General features: G+C 34.4%; 2 protein-coding genes across 4 annotated transcripts in view; one reads left to right on the top strand and one right to left on the bottom strand.

Moving 5' to 3' along the window:
* LOC120626354 (SH3 domain-containing kinase-binding protein 1) overlaps nt 1–10,039 on the top strand; it is a 35,882-nt gene extending 25,843 nt beyond the window's left edge. For all 3 annotated transcript variants that reach the window (XM_039893853.1, XM_039893852.1, XM_039893854.1), the window contains 4 exons: nt 49–166; nt 1,011–1,110; nt 1,625–1,953; nt 3,041–10,039. In XM_039893853.1, coding sequence (XP_039749787.1) covers nt 49–166; nt 1,011–1,110; nt 1,625–1,953; nt 3,041–3,193 — 700 coding nt within the window. In that variant the 3' untranslated portion in view covers nt 3,194–10,039. The remainder of the gene's footprint in view (nt 1–48; nt 167–1,010; nt 1,111–1,624; nt 1,954–3,040) is intronic.
* LOC120626356 (leucine-rich melanocyte differentiation-associated protein-like) lies at nt 10,035–21,141 on the bottom strand. The gene is made up of 6 exons (XM_039893855.1): nt 20,802–21,141; nt 15,548–15,633; nt 13,970–14,111; nt 12,769–12,908; nt 12,103–12,308; nt 10,035–11,838 (listed from the first exon to the last, which is right to left on the bottom strand). Exons 1-6 carry the CDS (start codon nt 20,850–20,852, stop codon nt 11,759–11,761), a joined length of 705 nt encoding a protein of 234 aa, XP_039749789.1. The 5' UTR covers nt 20,853–21,141; the 3' UTR covers nt 10,035–11,758.
* Between the last annotated feature and the right edge of the window lie 2,253 nt (nt 21,142–23,394).

Raw genomic sequence — 23,394 nt, 5'->3', positions numbered from 1 at the left:
TTAGCGCTGATTCTGTTGTGATTTGTTGCATATTCTTGTGATTCGCAGGATTTTGGAATGCGGTCTGGAAGAAAAGCGGTCGAGTCATTCAATGGAAATGTCGAAGAGCACTTCCGCTATCAGTAACCGAATCTCGGTATTAGAAACCCTAGAGTCTAGTTTAGAGGTAAGACGCTTTATTACATAATTTTCATCTTCTTAGCATACTGACTTCTTACAATTACACGGTTGGCAATCATTATGGCTATATAAGCTTTTGTCACTGCTACTTTAAATTTTAACTTGGTGCTCTTTCCAAACCATTGTGATAAGTTTTTGAGCCATGATATTGTTCTGTCGTCACGTCTTCTTTTTGCTTACCACTCCCTTTGTTTACCTTTTGGTCCGCTCCGCATTACATGTCTAAAATATCCCAATTTTCAAGGATATAAGTTAGTACCTTTAGAGCCTTATCCGTTCTCTGTAGCATAGTCCTATTCCGTACACGGTAATATATTTTATTCTCTTTCTGTTATTATAAGAGTTTAGGAGTATGTTTGTTTGTCTTTTTATTACTAACGTTACCATTGGATAGATTAATTTACAGTGATATAATTATGCAAATACAAAAAGAATATTCCACTAAGACCTCATACCATTTTATGGGTATTGTAATATGTGAATCCTGATTATGAATTGGGAAATAATGTATCATCATCACTTCAACCGATGGACGTCTACTACTGGACATAGATCTTCTGTAGAGAGTTCCAAAATACAAAGTTCTGGACCGCTTGTTTCAAGCGGCTCCCAGCGACTAGCTTAATGTCGTCTGACCACCTCGTGAAGGTCGACCGACCCCGTGTTTTCCGGTTCGGGGTCGCTAGTCCAGCACCTTGGGACCCCAACGTCCGTCGGTTTTTCGAGCTATTGCACCTCGCAACTCGTTGAGCTATGTCGGTAACTCTAGCTCTACGGATCTCCCTCATTTCTCATTTGATCACGTAGTAAATGGTTTAATTTGGTTTTAGTCGAAAAATCGACAGTCAGTTGATCCGAAAAATCCGCCTGAACGCCCGCCAGACCTGCCCACAAGCAAACCGCCACCACTACAGTCTCCCACCGCTGCAGGTATGCTTTAATATAACAAATACTTCAAATATAAATTGCGATATAGTAATTATTATTTCGGTCAATACACCGGAGGAATACACAAATAGCATTGAAGTATTCTTCTTTTAGACAAATGCTTTATTTATATAAGCATTTTATTTGCGTACAAAAGAGAAGATAGAAAATAATCAAGAAAAGAGGTGACATTTTCATTAAAATCATAATAGTTATTGGAATAGATATTAAAGCGTTTTTAATTATATGGACGCCACTGTATAAGTAAAATAACCAACGCATCCTCAAAAAGATTCTAACAGCACCTCTTTTTATTAATTATACTCCGGCCGTTGAAATATACGTTCTTAACGCCTAACAGTAAAAAACAGTTACTATAACTTTGTAACAGCGCGAAGTGGCGTACAATATTTGTTAAATATTGTTTTCTTATTTCTTAAACCATTCGAGTTTTATAACTTATCTTTCATTTCAACGGTACCTAATTGAAACTACATGTATATTTATTTTACTTCAGGTCGAACCTTGACTGCGATGTTAGAAGACATAAAGAAACCACCCGCACCATCGCCACCAACTGCGTTCACGCGCACTACTAACGAAACCACCGACAAATCGCCGAACAGGCCTGACAAACTTACGCCTATCGATAAGCATGAAATTAGCCCGATAAGCAAATTTTCCACTATCATCGAAAAATCCAGTAGCAGTAGTATTGAGAAGTCTGAAGAGAAATCGATGAGTTTGGGGACTTTGGAGAGGCGACCTAACTCACTGAAAGCTGAAAAACCTACCGAAATATCTGATAGAGGCACGGAGGCTTTGATCGCCCAGCTCAATAACAGAGTGAGTACAAGTTTATATTACGTAATACTCACTGTATAACCTTAATGTAACATACCTAAATATCTTTCTTCCTCGCTGTAACAAATTCTTCGTAATCCACTTAAATTGTCCATAACAGTCAATGTAAAATATACCTTTACAGGGCGAACAACCTCTTTATAACGAATTATCAACCAGTGTAAAAACCTCGAAGTAACGAATTTAATAATTACAGTATGAATTTATTTTGGACGCGTTCACATTTCGTTTAAGCGCCACCTACAGGAGCGAGTCATATATCACAGTGGACACACTTGCTAGTGATAGTGATGCCATAATATAGCATAATCTGAAGACTTAAGAGCTTTTAAGAGATGTTCTCTATTTTATGATTTCTTGGAGAACATAGCTGCTATAGAAATAATTTACTAACTTTAACATATAATCTTGGATAACATTCTCTTTCCTCATTTCATCTTATCACTGTATGATATTCTAATTGAACTGCCTGCTGAGTTTCTTGCCGGCTTCTTTTCGGTAGAATCTACCTTCCTAACCGGTGGTAGAGTAACTACAAACAGACATACTTTACGTTTCAAAAGTGCTAAAAACAAATGGGCCTAATTCAAATAAATTAATTATGAATTAATGTATCCCTTCACATCTACGAATGATTCATCAATGGATGGCAAAGTTTTTTTTTGATAATTTGGAATTAGATGCGAATTCGTACAAGTGTCATACACACTCGACATCCACAATTTTGTTGTTAATAAAACCTTGGCACGTCCCGTGTGGTTACGGCAGATCAGAATACAGTTGTCACCAGACCTCCCCTTCCCGCGGGTGTCGTGCTAGGCGACTAAGGAAATATACCGGAGAACGGGCATCAGCGTCCTCTGTTCTAGTACTACCATCAACTGTGATTACCAACCCTTCTGCCCAGAGCGGCGTGGTGGTTGTGCTCTAACTATATTGTTGGGTCAGACTTTAATCCAGCAGCGGACTGTTATAAGCTATTGATAATGTAGACTTAACAGGTATTACAAGTGTAAGTTTCAGGAATATTTATTGTTTGATTAAATTTCCCTTTCGTTTTTTGTTCTAGATATTAAACTTAGAGAAGCTATTAGAAGTACAAAACGCTAAATTCAACGCTGCCATTGAAGACTTAACCGACAAACTAAAACAGGAGTCAGACAAACGCCACGCGCTACAATTAGAAATTGCGAAACTAGCACATTGTGTGACGCAAGTCTAAGTTCGTTGGCGTTGAAGGGATGTGTCGTCGGCATTATAAATGTTGTTAGTGCATGCGATAGCGCACGTAGAATATTATAGAAATATACGAACTAAACTTTCTGAATAAAACAGGTGTTGACATGTGGTATACAACATGTCATTATTCATTATGATTCTCCTTAGGGTCAGTATTTGATTCTCGTTAGTTGGCCAATTGCGGGAGCACTTTTACACATCGTCGTTATTCAACTCAATTAGAGATAAGGATGTCTTAGCAATTTGACGCTCGGTTTGTGTTGACCTTGAGGCACGTCCAGTCCTACTTAGTGAAATTGGATGGACGTAGTTTTACAAAACTGTGTGAAAGTTTAATTTGGAATTTTGACGAGCAATTGTTGGTTGGTGTATTTTTTTATCTTTATTGCAACGCGCGTGACACTATTGTACGCGTTGGCGTGAGGAGTTAAACGGTACTAATAAATTCAATTAAGTTGCCCCGATTCGTCACAGATATTAAATAATAACATATTTCTGTTCCATTGAAAAAATATATATATTAGATACGCTGGTTATGTACTATTTTCCATTGTTTATTAATTATTATTTCATTTAACTTTGATGACAATGTGAATTATTTATAGTTTACTGTATGAATTGTTTATTTTGTATAATTTCACATAATTTATATTAATTTAATATCATTATTCCACACAATTATGTATCGCTTGTGATATAATAAATTCCTTAGCAGTTCTGCGAGTACTTAAGGTATGTAGATTATAGGAAGGTAAAGGCCTTAATTATAGAATAATTTGATATTTAATATTATGTAAGATGTTGTTGAGAATGTTGTCATTTATTATATTGCTCTTTATTGTTTTATCGTCTTAAGTGCTATTGTGTAGTCTGAATTTTTATAACTAAGGTTCTGCATGTTATGACATTAATCTGTATATTTGGTCAAGCATATCGATATAACGACCATTGTGGTCGCTCACATACTATATTAAAGGTTAAATTAATTAACTTTTAGGAAAGTAATATATATTTGCATTGGTTGCAACATCACAGAGAAGTGATGATACAACTGATGTAAATATTATTGTTCATAGAGAATCGCCCTGCTGTTCTTTTTAGCAAGTGAAAAATTGACGTCTTACAAGATTTTATTTATTCATTTCATATAAATTATATAGGCGAAGATGCCAAGTTGCAGTCATGGTGGTTTATGATAAGGGCCTGTTTCACCAACTTCTTAGAAGTATTGGATAGCTTCTTCACAAATGTTGTATTTGTCACCAGAGTTAAATAAAAAAAAACGGCCAAGCGCAAGTCGGACACGCGCACGGAAGTTTTCCATTTGTACCATTATCTATAAATACGGCAAAAAAAATCATGTCTTTTGTATGCTCCTTAAATATTTATTTTACTCTGCTTTTTAGTATTTGTTGTAATAGACGCGAGATAAATATAACATCATCTGTGAAACTATTCTGTTTCATGAGATACAGCCTGGTGACAGACAGACCAACGGATGGACAGCGGAGTCTTAGTAATAAAGTCCAATTTTACGCTCTGGGTACGGAACCCTAAAAAGTGACAATACTTACGTTTGCACTATCCGACACTTGTCAGAAGGTGGCGGAACATAGTCTTAATGTAGTTTAGTGAGTTTTTAAATGATGTCTACAACGATTTAATCCACCGCTCATATTTCTGTTCTGTAACAGATTTAAGTTTTAATTCTAAGCGAGCGATTTCAATATTTAAACGTGAATATGACATCAAAATGCATTTTGATAGCATTTGGTGTGAGTTAATTGTAAATAAGGTTCAAACGGTAAATTCTGATTACAAAATTCGTGCCATTTATATTTGTTTATACATTGAAAACACTAAGTCATCTATAAAATAGCAATGTGATGCGTTTTGTTCTATTGTGATTTGCACATTCCATGTTTGTATGAAGATTGTATATAACACGGTTATGAATGGCCTCACCATTGGATTTGTAATGTCCGATTGAAGCAATTTATCGCATTCGAGCTTAATTTAAAGGTATTCAAGCTACGTTAGATTATTTTTTTTCTCAAACTAATTGAGCATTATTTTGACAACCTTCTTCGAGATAAATCGGAATTGTTGCAAGTGGCCGAATACTTGCGCACAGCGGCCGGCAAAAGTTGTATGAAGATTCATATCTGTCGTTGTTTAGCGGCCAAATAAATAACATAGAAACTCATATCTGTCTTCGGTTGCCGAAACATGGCAACCGAAGAGGTATTTTATTAAAGGTTTTGTTTAAATTTCGAAAATAAAAAATCTTTATTGAGAAAAAAAAACTTGAACGCGGGGAAAAATTTACAAAAGAATCTACAAACCTTGGTCACAACTAGGCATTGTTGGACTTTCATATTTACACGTTCTTCCGTCAAAACCTCAAGCTGTCGGCTGCAGTAATATACTATTAAAAAAATGCTATGTTATTTCGCTGCTTTAATACGTTATAAACCAAAAAATAATAATTTCATACACTTCATTGCGTATGAACCGGTCCCTTCCGTTGGATACTACGTTTACTTTTATACGTATGAAATACATAAGTGACACCGAGAGCCATATTTTACTAGTATTAATATATTTTTGTATTTGTACAAATTTGATGTATGTCCAGAGTATGTCCGCAACAGTGTACCTTTTTGTAAAACATATCTTTGATTTGTTTCATGTACAATATTAACGATTTATTTACATTCAAATTGTAGAAATAGTTATAACCTAAGAGATTCGCTGTACGTGCAGTTCTACCGTCACTGGGAGCTCCGAGAAAGTAAACTATCGCAGGAAATTTAAATCAATGACGCAAAAATTTAATATCACGTTAGTATCACGAACTTGACGGGTGCACATATCTGCAATCGTCTTTTTTTTTTAGACTTAATTGCACGGATAATTAATTCCATTTAAGGTGCTGAAACATGGGTGCATAAAAAAACTAAATATGATACGCTGGTCTAGTGACTTTATAGTTCCGCATGCGCCTGCGCAAGTAAAATTTCAAGACGTTGTTAATAAAACGTCTTGAAACTTACTTATGCGTCCCGTGGCAGTGACTTTCCATGTACAATATCAGCGAAACTTTACAAGCGCATTTCCGCGGCGTTAGAACCGCCCGTTTAGTATAATAGTCGGTTAAGTGTATTTATTACTAAATATGCGAGATTTGTATGGTTGTGTTGTACCATCCAATATTTACATGTTTTGTTATTTCGTTGTATTGCTATTTTATAAAAGTAACCTTAAAACTATGATGAAGTATGAATTGATATCAAAAATATTTGTGGTCGTAGTCCCAAATGAGACTGAGAAATTATGATTTGGAAAGAAAATTAGTACAAAATTCAGCTCTTCAGACTCCGCTACATTTATTCCTAGCCTAGCCTTGACTCAAGGTGAATGTTAACTAACAGTTATCTGAACATTTTCCCGTGTAATGCGGTAATATAATTCAGTCGATAACAATAATTAACAAATAAAGTATAAACTATGATTAACCACTGATTATTGCGATAAAAAATTCTTTGTATTTAAATTTAAAAATAAATCCACGGCGAAGATATCGACGTGTTCTCACCACCACAAATATTTCCGGTAGTTTCAATCGCAAATAATAACACTCATAATGTGTAAAATTATGTTATAAAAATATTAAATTTAAAACATTGTAAATATCGGATTGTAGCAGATTTATTTTTTGTTAAAAATAATACTGTATCGAAAGTTACGTAGCAATTTACATCAGTTTAAATTATGATAAAATGCTTAGTATTTGCTTGAAGGTTGTAGATTATATTGTGATAAATATCGCCTAATGCATAGAAAATCGTTAATTTGGAATATATTTCAATGGCTTTAATAGTGCACAAATATGTCACATAATGAACATTTATAGAATTTTTATTATGCAAAATTAATGCTTATGTAATATAGTAATGAAATATTCACATAACATGTAGTTAGTACAAAATAATATAGCGTCGGTATATTAAAAAAATCGTGTATTCCAAAACTGGTAAATATTTCGTATGTACCCAGATAAAGTAACAAACTATCCCTATATTATTTATTATCTTCAAGTTATGAACTCTGTTGTAATCTTCTTTGACTCTTGCAATAGCCCGAAAGTAATTGACAAATTTTGACATAGTAGGTAAAAGAGGCAAACATGGTTTCTCCAAAAGAAAATTCTAGTTCGGGTAACGGAGGGTCTGAAATTACCACAATTCCTTCAGAAAAAAGGATTCGATTCGATTAATGTCGTTTTATCTTTACCAAACGTAATTTCATTGGTAACTAGTGGCAACAAGATGAATTCCAAATCTATACGAAATAAGGCAGTATGCTAAGACTTTTTATTACGGTAATGTTAGACCCCCCCTTCTTTAACCGAACTAAAATTTTTTTTAAATGCTCTGTCTTGCCGTCCTAAGTCGACTAATGAGCTGCATGAAGATATGAGGAGTTTATTGATGTAAACTCGCGGCCTTTATATCTTATAATTCAGTATTTTGGATTGTAATACATTAAAACACAGTATTGTTTATGTAGATAATGCTAAATTACAAATTCTTGCGTCACGCGGCTTGGCACGTTAATCCCAGATTATTGTCGCAGTCAGCTGTGAAGCGCGAATGTATTCCATATACACAGACTACGTAGTGGGCAAAGTTTATTTTATTTAAAAAGACATTCAATTTCCTCATCGTTCCCGCCTTAAAATATTACTAACACGTTGACTGCTGCCTAACATTAACAAATACGGTACACGAGTGCGGCAGGATAACACGCTAGGCGTGTTTCAGCACTGAACTGCGTTAACCACATATTACAAGAAATATTTGGTAGAGTCGAAAAAAGGTAACAAACAGACGCGTTTCCATTTATAATATTAAAATTGTTTAGCAAAATCCCATAATAGAACGTATCTATACGTATAATAATTTTTTCATATTTTCAAACTATTTAGAGATGTTTGAGGAAATTGATGTTTCCCAAATGAGTTCATGACCAATTATAATAAAGGATAGTAAGTATATTTATTTTAGGAAGACTGTTTAACTAAAGTTGTTATTGAGACTGCACCGCATGCACACTACAATGCACGTTGCATTGTTGTGCGCGTACGGTGCAGTTTTGCAGTTTTAATATAAAAACAAAAGATGACTTGCTCGCTGCCGTGTTATTCTACAGTTGAGCGTTGGGAAAGTTCCAGACCGAAGGCAAAACTAATAGGATCTTATTACCACAGTCTAAAATACAAAATGTACACAAATATAACACGTTGTCTCACGCCTCCTCGCGCTCGCTCGGGTGTCCTCGAGGATGTCCGAAACCTCGCGAGCCGTTACAGACTTGATGACGTATTGCTTGCGCTTGCGCTTTCAATTCTGTTTTATGGGGATTTCCCTATTTTTTAAATATGATCTACAACAAAAGTTGAGTTTTGGAACATAAATGTGTGTGTAATTAAAGTCAGCGCAAAGTGATTGTTTGCAGTAGGTATACGAAAATTGGTTTGTAGAAACTATTTCGAACAAGATCGGAGTAAAGTTTTACCTTATTCATATTATTCTATAAATAATATATTGCATTCATTTTATGTCTAGAAGATCTATTAACAGACTGTGTTAACCGGAGAGAAGCATGAATTCTCTTGGGTTTACACAGACTGTTAAGCTAGATCTGCTAGACTGCATTACTACAACTATATCTAAGCAGTCTTCATAATATAGATCTACTGTACCTACCACATACTGGTTATTATCCCAGAGTCGATTTAGCACGTGTACCTGAAATATTTATTGCGACGGTTTTCATCTAAATCCATATTTAATTTTATTATTCATTATTCTCATCGCCTTTTTCTTGTTCTTAACATATTTTCGAATTTATTAAATAAAATTATTATAATAACAGAACTTACCAGACTTGTTTTAGCAGTTGTTTTATTTTTAAATAAATAATAGCTGAAAGTTCCCGTCGATTATCTTTTATTGTTTATTATCTGCTACACTGTAAAGTTTTAGACAAACAAGTCGAAATTCTATTTATATTTACGAGGTCTTCTCTGCTAGAGAATATTAGTTTAAAAGTCAGTAAATAGAACGTTAGGAAAAGAAGTGTGGTACGCGTCTACAATAACGTAGAAATTCGTGCCACCAATAGCATGATATCAGGATTTGAGTAAGTCTTTGTCATACGCAGGAATCGAATCGCCACCACTGCAGACGCAAGTTAAATGCCTTCACTTAAATGATCTTTGGTTAGGCGGTCGGTAAAGTTTTGAATGTGGTTAGGCTACACGTAAGAAGCTTTTGCATTCTGTTTTTGTCTACATTATAAAAGTGCACAGTTTACGATAGACATCCTTACTGAGAGAACTACTACATTTAACAGTATTTATCATACAGACAGAAATCTAAGATTAATTGGAGCACAATATTTTTTATTCAGAGTGGTGTAAGTAATCGGCTGCATTAAATTTTCAACTATTCCTTTTATTATATTGATTAGATATTTATTTATCACCATAAAGGCCAATTATTGCATTTATTAACTGATGTATATACCTATAAATATAATTGTAGGGATTTTAAATGTACATACAAAGCTTGGCGGGAAGTACCTACATTTTTATTGTATTGCGGGGTTTATAAGATAAACCGCATTATCACTGTATAATATAGAACAATTTAGTACTTAATTTATTATCTATATACAATACTGTCCCGTCTCCATGCATTCCTAAAGTTTTCAAGAATTAGTATATTCTTATTATAAAGAAAAATAAATAAATTTATGACTGTATTTGTTTATTATTCTGGCAACAGATATCCAAAACAATTCAATTAATTTATCAGTAGGCTGCTTAAATATTTTATCAATTTTAATATTGAAGTTATTATAAAAACTACATTAATATTAAACCATTACTACAATTATACAAGTATTATTAATTAAAGCTATGAAATACAGACTACAATTACTAAATAAATCCATATCAAACTTGAAATTACATCCCACAATATAATTTAAGCACCTAGCAAACCTTGTCCAGATAGGGCTATTGCATCGCATTCGTGAGATACTGGAACACGGGCGATCTAAGTTGGCCAAACTCCAGTGGTTACGCAGACATAGTTTTAGAAATTCTATGGCTGCCTTCACACAACACCAATAATTCAATACGCCCCGCACACATACAATATTAGTTGGGCGTATTAATGAATTGAAGTATTGGTAAAATATCTGTCAATATTTCTATTGTCAATAATATAGTCGTGCGGGCAGCCATAGGTACTTCTATACTATTGAGTGTATTTGATTATTGGTGACATCGTACATAATAAATGCACGCATGTGTCCAAAGTCTTTTTACAAGTGATCGGGCCGGCTAAGTTAGATTGTGCTATCGGTCCACTAGTGTCGCACGAGTTTACAATTCCGCACGTTTACTGGAGACGAGTGAACACTTGAAGTATTTTCACTTCAAGTGTTCACTCGTCTTTCGTCGTCTTAGTGAAAAAGTCGAGTACCCATCACGTGTTTTGTGATCTACATTCCAAACTTCTCTTGCAGGCTCGGATTTCATACGCAGTCAGAGCACATAACAGTGAATTTTACACAAAACTGTACGCCCGAACGTTGCTCCCAGGAGCGTAAATCACTTGAGTACCCAAAACATATTTTACTGGAGACGAGTGAACACTTGAAGTATTCTCACTGTATGTAATCCGAGCCTGCAAGTGAAGTTTGGAATGTAGATCACAAAACACGAGATGGGTACTCGACCGTTTCACGCTTCTTGATGTTGTGTCGATTGGATATGAAATCTGAGAGTGAAGGTGTTTGAATGTAGACAAAAAACATCTAGTGATTACTCGAGCGTTTCACGCTTCTGCATGTAATATTCTCGATTACAATATTTCTCGCTACGACTGTGTTTGAAATCCAAGTTAGCGAGTGAAGTGACTACAAAACAATGGGTAATTGAGCGCTTCATGCTTCGCAAATCGTTTTCTGTCGGATGTTAAGATTTGAATCTTCATTGTATCTTAACTATTTGAAATATATAGAAACATTATCGCGATAAAAACCTTTGATGTCGGCAATTTACCACCCGTATCGCAAAGTTTTTTCGACACCGCGCAAATACTTTGCGCAGGATATTTTACTATTCAGACGTATCGTAACCACATAATTCGCTTCACGTTATCGAAGTTACGTGGTCGCAATATAAGGAATACTAGGTAAGTATAGGTGTCAATTCTGCTGTACAAAAGATTTACAACTCAATTAACCAGTCTAAAATTAGTGTTTTCCTTTTCTCAATAATACCTGATATAGAATTGTTTTTGAAATTGTTGAGTTCAGTTTTGATATTTGTGCACAACATAACTGACATAGTTAACTTTTCTATAAAGATTACATTGTCCTCTAAAATAATCGTAACGACTGACCTTATGCTAAAATAAAATTGGACTCTTTCTATGGCACCATTTATAAGTAGATCTCTTCGTAGATATCATAAATCGCTGTTGAGTATAAACCTGTTGCCCTCAGAGTGTTTTCCGGTGTATTTGTACATACATTTTCCGAATGCGCCTAAACAAAAAAAATACTATTTATTAAAAATAAAAAAAAAGACGCAAAAGCAAACAAGTTTAAATAACGATAAATTTTGTGAATCTGCGAGTAATTCGAAGTTGCATCGATCGAAGACGTAGACTCAAAAAAATCTTTAAAAGATTGGCCAGTTTTAACATACAGTTGTTTGGTCAGAATTTTTTGAAACTATTCACACAAATACAATTATTATGAAAGGTAAATATAAAATAAATGTAAATAGAATATGTATAATTTCTCTACCTTTATGTTTTCCTAATGAATTAAAGTCCACAGGTAAGGGACGTGCAGTCGGCCCAGATGGCGGTAACGGGGAAGAGTTATTATCACTAGCTGGTCTGCGTACGCGCATAAATTCACCGCGTGTAACTGCCTCCCGACGTTCAGCCGAGGATATTCGGCGGGAGTCCAAGAAACGTAGGTTTTGTATTTTGTACAAAACAAAATATCTAAAAGCCATTATTTTTTTTTAATTCTATTTATTTAGGTCATTAGTTTTAAAATATTCAGTGGACAATCGAAATTAATATACACATAATGGGGGGGGGGGGGGACGGGGGGACAGTGGCTAGGACTTCAACTTCACTTTCGGGGGCTGAGTTCGAATCCCAGGACGCACCTAACTAACCTAACCTAACTTTTCTAAGTTATGTGCATTTTGAGCCATATATTTTAATAAATATCACTTGCTTCAAGGGTGAAGGAAAAAATCGTGAGGTTACATGCATGCCAGAGTTATTTCCATACTGTTCCCAAAGGCGTGTGGAGTCCACCGATCCGCACTGGGCCAGCGTAGTGGATTATGGCCTTAAACCCTTCTCATTGTATGAGGAGACCTGCTCTGTAGTGTGCCTGGGTTGATGTGATGATGAATATTTAATTATAACTCTACAAAATGCGAGCACTTACCGATATCTTTGATAGTCGGTGTCGTCTTTGTCGAGATCAGACAGTTGATTCGGACAAGCCTTGTTGCTGAGGAGGCTTAAATATGTCAACGATGGTAACTTGACACTTATTTTTCTAACTAGCTCATCTAAATCTGTTATCTGAAATTAAACATGGCAGAATCAGATGAATAATAGAATGATTTACAGCACGGCTAGCATGGGAGACAATTATCTCCCCGGAGAAAGGTTACAAATTTATTTTCCCCCTCAGCTTTATCAACTGTCAGAGCATTGTGTCACTCACAATTGGAAATAATATCCAAATAAGAAAACGGAGGTAAACTTCTCCTAATCCACGTTCCCGTTCTTTAGCAGGTGGACACGTTAATTATATTCCTTGCCAGGGGATGTAATTTTTATCTCCTGTCTATGCTAGCCCTGCAGGAAAGCAAAAAAGAAGTAGGCTGTTTTGTATCAAGGGAAACAATCAATTCTGTTTTTTTCGTAAAAAGTATTGTAACGAGGTACCTTCTACCCAAAATCGTTACTCTGCAATTGTCTTGAATAAACCTTCTATAGCGTGAGTCAACACTTAACTATCAAATTCCGTTAATAAGAACGAGGTATATCAGTTCCGATTTTGAAATAAATCGAATGAGTTTTTTAAATAAGTTCCATACATAATGCAATGCGTATGCCGAGACACAGTCGTGGTACAGTACAGAATGAAACAAGACCGCATTGTGATATAGCATATACATGACAGATACGAGTAAAAATCACGTGGGTATAGCATTGAGACGTGTAGTAGTTATAAAAAATAAAAACACTCCCAATTATGGAATTCCAAAGCCACGCAGGTATTTTGAAGTGGGGCATAAGATGGAATTACGATTTAATAACCTTTCAAATGAGTTCGTAACAGCTAAGTTTTAATTATTTGGTTAAGGTAAGTTCGAAGAAGTATAAACAGAATGAAAGTTATTTACACTAATAGGTCATGAAAACGCTCAACAAAATTGGATTGCATACGTAAAAATAATCCCTTGAGAATTGAGAACCTCGGTCTTTATGGAATTGATTTAAAAAATCGTTCGGCCCTGCGCTGCAGGGAACTGGTCGCCTGCTTTTAGAAGCAGGCGACCAGTTCCTTGCAGCGCAATTGAATTAAGCGTATGCTTAGGCATACGCTTAATTCAATTGTTTTTTTGTAGGATTACCTGGTTGTTGTTAATAGACAATGTTTTTAATCGGGGCATCAATGGAAAACAAACAGAATCACCTATTTTATTATTGTCCAAAATTAATTCCTCCAGTATTGTAAAATTCTCCAAACCTTTCAGGGTCTCAATGCTATTGTAACTGAAAAGATATATTAGAGTGAATAAGTTCGTTTTGTTAAGAAGCATTAACTCTAAACAAGTTCTAGATATTCGAGATGGAGATTGGCATTCGAAATTTTAAAATTGATTTAAAAGAAATAAAATATATCCGCTATTACTAGATTTTGCGATGACGTTTCGGAATCCTTATATAGAACATCCATAGCAAAAATCTCATCTTTGAAAAACATGACGTGGAGAGTATTTTTTTTTTATAATTAATGATTGATGTACCAAGCAGATTGCCAACCTGATTGTAAGTGGAGAACTATCGCCTATAAACAGAGCAACACTTCCTGCAAAGTGTTGATCTGTGTCCGCGATGCGTAGGTAGATGAATGCCTGTAATTACACCGGCCACCACGCCCTTCAGACCGGAACACAACATTGCGACAATGCTACTTAGCGGCAGAAATATGCATGGATGTAGTACTTCCCCGGACGAGCTCTGTAACAAAAAGCTCTACTACAACTAGACAATGAAAACTTTCTAATTGTGCCTTCTGTTATAACTTGTTTAAACTTTTTTGTTTCTTGTTATAACTGTGCCTTGCTGCGGTCGTTTCGAAGACGTTTTAGATTTTATTTAGTTTTACATACGAGTAGTTTATTTTGGGTTATATTTATAAAACAAATGTGAAAGAAATATGAATATATAAAGCAAATAGTAAGAATAAAAGAAATTTTTATCATGATAGTAAGTCAAAAGTGAAATATTACTTTAAATTGGCATATCATTTTGGAATTATATATCTTAACTAAACTAAATTGGACGGTTAAAAAAAGTTCTAACTCTTTTCCTTTCTTTATTGATTTGCGTTCAATGGGATTGCCACAGATATCGTCTTGAATGTGTTAATAATAAGGTCAGAGTATAAAATGTATGAGAACCTGCTTTAGCTAGAGCAAGTTCGTAGAGCACACATAGATTCCATTTAACATGAATGCCGTGACGGGGTCACGGGTTGTTGTAAATTATTACTCAACTATCGCCGATAGGCATCGCATAGTTTAAATTTAAATTCTATTAACTGGTTACTATCAGTTTTGTTTTAAGTGTTATTTAAATGTATATATTATTATCTGTTAACTTAATAATAAGACAGCGGTGATAGCCTAGTGGTTAGGCTTCAGCTTCACGGGGTGCCGAGTTCAAATCCCAGCACGCCACCTCTAACTTTTCTAAGTAATGTGCGTTTAAAGCAGTTAAAATATCACTTGCTGTGGAGAAAAATAGAGTGAGGAATCCCCAGAGTTCTCCATAGCGTGTAAAGTCCACCAAACAGCACTGGGCCAGCGTGGTGGACTACGATAAACCCTTCCCACTCTAGGAGGAGAACCGTGCCCCGTAGTGCGCTGAAAATGTGTTAATATGACGAATGATAAGGAATGTATTTGTTTGTATTAGTGCCTTACCTCAAATCTAGGTGATTAACTTTAGTGCCGTACATTTTCCATAATGTTGATGGTATTTTGTGACATTCTTGACCGCAGTAACTTAACTGAAACAGATTTTTTTTTCATTTGAAGCTTTTGACAATATAATGCTTTGAATGTTTTTATTGTACACCATAGAGAAAATTCACAAAAATACAAATACAATAGAGCGGAACAGTGGAAGGTCCACTGACCTCTATTATACTAGAGTATGCAATAGAGGTCAATGGGAAGGTAAAATGCGGCCTTATCGCTTCATGGCGATCTCTTTGAGGGTATGGGTTACAATCTACAGTTTAAGCAAAAGTAACGTAGGTAAATCCATCCAACCTAGGGCTAACAAGAATGGCCGTGACCACAATGTCGTATAACCTCGGTATTCGAAAAGGTTTCGGTGTATAATTTGTTTAGGGCTTAGAACAAAATGGCAGAACTCTGACGATATTAATCCTTACTAACTAACCAATATTATAAATGCGAATGTAAGTTCTCCTCCACCTTCATCTCCTACGCTTTGTAAGGACGGAGAGTTAACGTAATGTTTATCCCAAGAAAGCGAACGGTTCCGAGGCGGACGAAGAACGCGGATAAAAACGCGGGCAGCAGCTAGTGTAGAATAAGTCTATCTAAAATCTATGTAGCTTTTCTGCATAATGTGCTTAAACGGTTATCTTTATTTTTACAAATATGCATCCAATGATTTACATAGAATTAGACTGTAGTAGTTTCTGGGGATTGGTGTCTGCAGACAAAAAAAACTTAGCAGAGTAATTTTGTTCTTTAATAAGTAGTGATTAATATGTTGTAGGCGTAACTTGATACATTCACTCAGGGGTCAATGTGCAAACACATTAGCCTCGTTCCTAGTAAGCGCAGTCTGATAGTTATTTATCACGAATACAGTGCAAATAAAATGATGTTCATCAACAGTAAACAACACATAACACTCATCCCTATTAATATTTGTAAACGCTAAAATGCGTTTGTTGGCTTGTCCTTTTTTCTCTCCGATAGTCCTTTAATAGAGAAAATGACTAACACACTATTTCTTAAAGTTCTCAGTACTTTCTCTTTCCCTTCCTAGCACGATAATAAAATCAGATGAGTGTTTTTTTCTGAACGAAACAGAAGTTGAGCATGAAGTTAGTCTCCAATCAGAAACTCTTGTTCAGAGAGCATATCAACACTAAGTTAGAATCTTCAGATAACACAAGCTTTACTAGCGCTAGCTAGCTAATATTATAAATATGTTATAGTCTAGTGCTTAGGCCAAGATAAATAGTCATTGCTAAGGCTTAAACCAAGTACTTAAGTGCTTAGATCTAAGCATTACATTCCCTAGAATATAAAGTAGTTAAGCATTAAATTTCGTTGAAAGCCATCTTTATACTAAGCCAATGCTTAAGTACAGATTTTCATGCTTTTTTATTTATGCCACAAATCTGGCGGTGTCGATTTAGCAAAGCGTAGAAAGGGCATTTAAGAAAAAAGCGCAAAATAATCATTGGAAATAAACAATAAAAATCCAAATTCCCAACAACTACATTAGTGTTTGCGTATATATATATATATATATATTTTAATATATAAATAGTGGTGTTAAAAAATGGTCGTGTTTTTTTAAAATTAATATCGAACTTTCCACTCTAAGAGAAAATTTCATTTTGTTAAGTTGCGACACTATTTTCATCATTAATTTTATCGGAGCGACATTTTTATAATGAGTTAGGTCCAGTCACCTTTTTAATTAATGAATGGTCGGGGTTTTTTAACTATAAATTTATTATGCATTAAGATTGGCGAAAAAACTTATTGAACAATGTTTATTAAAAAATACGTTATTGAGGTATATAAGCTGCAATCATATATCAAACATAACAAACATGTATGTTATTTATGTAGTGTAAGAATTTATCCCGTGTAGTATGTATTTTAGTATTATATTTTTGTGTAATTGCCGCTCCAACCTGGCCGAGTTCACTTGCAATTTCGTGTAAAATTCAGAATAGGTACGGGGAGGCCAAGTTGTCGTGCAAAGAAAATTAATATAAAATCACAAAGATGAAGTCACATTTTCTTGTTTTATTATTAGTTGTTGATTATCAATCAGGGGGGTGGACTAATCTTAAGTTCACCTTAAGCTGTGTAAAAGCAATATTGTTCTTAGCAGTTCCTTATATGGAAAAACCCATTGGAGTTACATCTTTGTATGGTTAAGGTTGTCAAAGATCAATATTATTAACATGGACATTGGACACAGGAAACTGACAAGTTTAAGCGACTGAGGTTTCTATATAAGAAATAAATATACTACGACAATACACACATCGCCATCTAGCCCCAAAGTAAGCGTAGCTTGTGTTATGGTTACTAAGATAACTGATGAATATTTTTATGAATAATGTACATAAATCGTTATAATATAGTAATATAGGTACAGATCTCTTTTATATATTAAGATAAGCATCTAGACACTGAAAAACATTCATGTTCATCACACAAACATTTTCCATACTCCTAAATCCAACTTTTCATACAACTAGTGATAAATTTTGTTTTCATAGTTTTTTATAGCATTTTTGTTACTACTAGCGGTCCCTCGCCACTTCGTCCGCGTAGCGTAAAGTCGACGTTAAAAGAAAGACATAATATGCTGTTGCTATGTATGACTTTTTTTAGAACTTTCGCCAAGCTGCGGGCAGCGACCCTGCTTTCTGAGTCCAAGGTCACCAGGTTGAGGGGTTACAACTATAAAATGTTTGTGTGATAAACATGAGTTTTTCAGTATCTATCCGTATATTATAATTATTTACGTATGTTATTCATAAAAATATTTATCAGTGGTCTTAGTACCCATAACACAAGCTAGGCATACTTTTGGGTTAGATAACGATATCTTTATTGAATATTTTTGTTTATTTAGTTTTCCGATGCAATGCTGCGTAGAAATTGATTAGAGGCAAGGGCTAAATGTAACTGCCATCCTAGGGATACAGGAACCCGCTACAATCTTAGACTGTATAGTTACTTAACAGCAGGTGAGATTGCAGTCAAAGGCTAGCTAGTAGTGGAATAATAAAACGCTGAATTCAGGAACTCCCAATCCAATTTGAATGCAATTCTTTTTGTAATATTGGCTGTTTATTAACGAAGTACTAGACTATATAATTTCACTCTCCAGCTATAGTTAAAGCACGTAGAGTTGTTGGACAAACTCAGAAGGGTCATAAATAATTTGCTAATGTGTGTTGTTCATCGGATCATAAAAAAATTACTTTATTGTGTATCATTTTATATATGTACCTACCTACTTCTATATTGCTACTCATAATAGTTGAGTAATCCTTGTTGCTATGTTATGTATGTTCTTAGTTTTCTTTACGATAGTACTTTATCAGTAAGTAACATTGCTTTGCTTGTTTTCTATTTTGTGTTATGATCTGTGATATAATATTCTTTCAGGGTTTTTCAAATATGTTTATATTCCGCAATCTTAACTATACCCTTAGTACAAGATTCCACAGTTCATTAAACATATTTATATTAATAACTAGCAGTGCCCTGCGGATTCACCCGCGTTAACTATGTCATGTAGTGTACAGCTACACACTTAGTCTACAACCATCCTCAATAAATGAGCTACCTAACATAATTTTTTTTTCTATTGTAATGGCTGTTCCAAATGTACAAACACACTATTCAGTTTTATTGAATTTCCTTAATTCCGCACAATTTAAATTTTCCCTGGACTTCCACGAATATATTAAGACTTAAATTAGCCAAATAAGTCCAGCTATTCTCGAGTTTTAGTGAGACAAACGAACAGCATTCCATTTTTATTTATATAGAAGATAGAAGATTGGTCAGCCTGCATGTATTATGGTTTTGTACAAACCCTGTGGGAACCATTAGTTTTGCTGGAATGACTGCCTTTAACTTTGCATCCTTACAACTAACTAAAGAGTTAGTTGTATCCAAAGATCAAGATTGATTGCCTAGTTAGGATTTGAAGGAAGGATAAAAAACTTTAGCATTTATAATATTAATGAGGATTTTAACCGTACAAAACAATAAAGAGGGGTGGACATTTAAGTGGAATCACCTTCTTTCTATGAATCATAATGTTGGTTAGCTGTATAGAGTCAAGTATATACATTTAAGAAGTTTTAATGTAGGTCCTTTTTACTTTGTTGTCCAATAAAGTAAATTAAGTGGATACGTTAAAATATTGTATGACAAAGCCAGATAAACACCTGATAAGCTACCTGGCTAATACAGATTGTTTTTACAAACTCTGTTTATTATGTTTTTTTATGTTTCTAAACATATTACTACAAAAATTGTGTTCAATAGTCTTTATTTATTACATAGAACAAGAAATTATTTCTTTTTGAATATATTGAGTTTGACATTGAATGGAAATAAATAATAAACTTTTTCATTTCTTTAAGTATATTACACCAATTCACCTTATAAGCTTTGCTACTAAGTAAAGTCTGTAATAATTCTGCTAATAAGTCTGCTAATAAGGCATACCCAACATTAATTCAAGAGTCATAAAAGTTAGAGTAGCTTGCAGCTTTATTTTAATGTTAATCAGTTGACTTTTTTTTCAAGTACTTCAATACCAAGGTAATCAACTACTAAAATATATGAATCCTGACTAATTGAACGTAATTATAATTTTACAATTAATCCCAGAAATATTCGTACAATGATGCAGGTATTTATACTAATATCTCTCGACACCTGATAATAAACGTTAACTTAATATTCAAAATAATTAAAATTCTTTACTCATTGTGAGTAATACCTATATGTGTTACTCAATAACCAGTTATACTATGGTGAACAGGTATGAGTTATAACTCAACCTTTTTTTGAATATCATCAAAATCAAACTAGAAGCTATGATGATGGGTGTAGTAGCAGCTGAAAAATGATGAGGAATAATAAGGTTCTTTTTTGGCAAAAGTAATTTTTTAAAGTACTTTATTAGAAACAAAATTATTGCAAAAAAAAACATATGTTAACAAAACAGAGATTATGTTAGAGTGTGCCTACATGTATTTCTTGATTTTCATTTTTTGTTTTTAAAAATATTTTTATAACAAAGTAAGGAATAGATTGATATCAATTTAAGATAGAAAATTTATGTTTGAATGCCTGATGTAGATACTGTAGAAGTGTAAATTTATCATACCATTTAATTATATATAAGTATATTACTTACTCGATTTTTTTCGAAAGATAATGCTGAGTTATTAATATGATACGTTTCCATCGTTAAATATCACTTTATGATACAGTAAAATTCTTAAACAATTTGAAATTTTTTACAGTTTGGTAAATTTAATTAAAGCCTATGATATTAGTAGTACTTTATGTATTTAAACAAAGGAAATTTATTGAATTATGATCACTTTATTTGAAAACACAACATTTGGTTTAAGTTTGATACGCTTACTGATATCAGGACAGCTTAGCATGAAATATGAACTTATTGGTAAATTAAACACATTAAATTATTTAAATTAAAACAAAGAAATATAACCCAAACAAACAATAAACAAATTATGAAACACCACAACACGACACGTTAAATTTTAAAACGAACAGTGAACACGAACACCTGACATTTGACATTTGACAAATTGACCTAGCATGAGCTTGACAGTGACAGCACAGACTACACTGACAGTTTGGATTCTGAGATGATCGAGCAAAATTCAACTTATTGTTTTTTTAACCATTAACTCCATTAGTTAGGAAACGTATCTAAAATGATTATTTTTCTGTCCATCAAAACATCTTTATCATGATTTAAAATTGATCAGATTATAATACACGAATCACCCGTTGAAGTACCTACTTGATATTATATTATGGTTACTGCGAGGTACCTATTGCGACTATTTCGTAACTACCTACGCACGCGCCTTTTGGAGATTGCCACACTTTCTTCTCTAAGGATCTTAAAAAAAAAAATCTAAGAGGTAAGGTTGCTGCTATTAATATTATATGCTTAAGAGGGCCATGGCATAGAACATACGCGTTTGAAGTACATATATTGATTCGAATATTATTCTCTGGCCAACCAGTCAGATTTGTTATTTTTTGAGTTCAGAATGCTAAGTGTGAGAGTTTGTACCTACGATAAATATTCGATCGTGTGAATGTTAACAACCTTAACTAAGTTGAGTACCTAAATTACCTACGGTTTATATGATATGGAAAGAGCACCTTTTAGTGACAGTACTGTTTCCCAGTATTGTAACTAGATAGCGCTTCTTCGATATAGCAGTTACATCGATCTATTACTGCGATCTACATGCAAGCTATCTGCGACGTACCGCCTGTTTAAGGGAGAGGGAGGAACTAATGGGACGATTATTGATGAAGCAAAATACGTACGTTAATTTCCGCATATTTGTTACCTACCTGTATGAATGAAGGTCATCATGATTCGCTATAATGATACCTTATAAGGTATCAGTGTATAGAATAAGTACCAAGGTATTAAGTCATCTAACTATATGAATAATTATATATCTAATAAGATATTGTATGAATGTACAATAAGTACCTACATTGAAATTTTTTTAACGTAACCTCTGATAAGTTGTTTGGGTAGAGATACGTTAGCGCTATTCATACTATACAAGATGGTCAGTGATGTGAGTGAAGTTAAGACCTTGCTTAGAGAGGTGAATCCTCATAGATATGTCGGCATACGGGGAGGTGCTTTGGTTAAGAATGAATGAATGAATAGACTTTTATTGTACACCAAAGAAAAAAAGTAGTTACAGGAATATAAACATACACCGTATAAGTACATAAGCAAAGCACCGAACCCCATGGCGTTCTAACTTGTCGCCTAGAGGCTGGATCACACGGAAACGCTTTCCACTTCCGTGACTCATCCATCGGCATCCGTTGAGGCGACCCTAACCCAGGGGCAATCGATTTAATGCCACATTCGCAAACGGCGGACTAAGCAATTGCAAGTTCTATGCAAGTTTAGTACGTCTCCTTTACAGGGAGCAAGTGTCGTATATGCAGGTTTAGTATGTCTCCTATACAGGGAGCAAGTGTCGTTTTTGCAAGTTTCGTACGTCACGTATAAATGTCGCACGTGTCTTTTATGCAAGTTTAGTACGTTTTGTATACAGGTCGGAGGTGTCTTTTATGCAATTTTAGTTCGCCTCGTATAAATGTCGCAAGTGTCTCTCATGCATGTTTAATACGTTTCGTATACAGGTCGCAAGTGTCTTTTATTCAAGTTACGTACGTCTCGTATACAGGTCGCAAGTGTCTTTTATTCAAAGTTAGTACGTATCGTATACATGTAGCAATTGTCCCTTCGGCATGTTTAGTGCGTCTCGTATACAGGAAGCAAGTGTCGTTTATGCAAGTTTAATTCGTCTTGTATACAGGACGCAAGTTTCTTTTATGTAAGTTTAGTACCTACGTTTCTTAAATACCTGCAGGTCGCAAGTGTTATCAGTAATTGAATCAATTTGAATACGTCTTGTATACAGGTCGCAGGTATCTCGCATTTGTTTAGTACATCTCACATACAAGCTGCCGAAGATGCAGAGTACCGAGAATATTAAAAAAACATGTTTCCCTTAAACTCCAATATTTTATGAAAATAAACCTTATTTTCAGAAACTGATAGAGCTCTAAAAATCCAAGTTTTTTAGATTTAACCGAAGCTTTATGTCGCGTTATATACGTAATTAGTAGATCTCAGTCGGCAACATTACCACTTCAAAGTTTCCAGTAGGCAATTACGTAGGTAGGTACATCCTGTTGGTATGACT

Source organism: Pararge aegeria, chromosome 9 (genome assembly GCF_905163445.1).
Source record: "Pararge aegeria chromosome 9, ilParAegt1.1, whole genome shotgun sequence".
Taxonomy (NCBI): domain Eukaryota; kingdom Metazoa; phylum Arthropoda; class Insecta; order Lepidoptera; family Nymphalidae; genus Pararge; species Pararge aegeria.
Note: the sequence above shows the minus strand (reverse complement) of the source record. Positions and strands in the feature narration are given on the sequence as shown.

Excerpts from the sequence above, each read along its gene's own strand:
- LOC120626356 (XM_039893855.1), bottom strand. The coding sequence starts at position 20,852 with ATGGAAACGTATCATATTAATAACTCAGCATTATCTTTCGAAAAAAAT. Across the intron at positions 15,634-20,801 it reads TATCTTTCGAAAAAAATCGA|TTAAGTTACTGCGGTCAAGA; the intron begins GTAAGTAATATA and ends AATCTGTTTCAG. Across the intron at positions 12,909-13,969 it reads TGTCTATTAACAACAACCAG|ATAACAGATTTAGATGAGCT; the intron begins GTAATCCTACAA and ends GTTTAATTTCAG.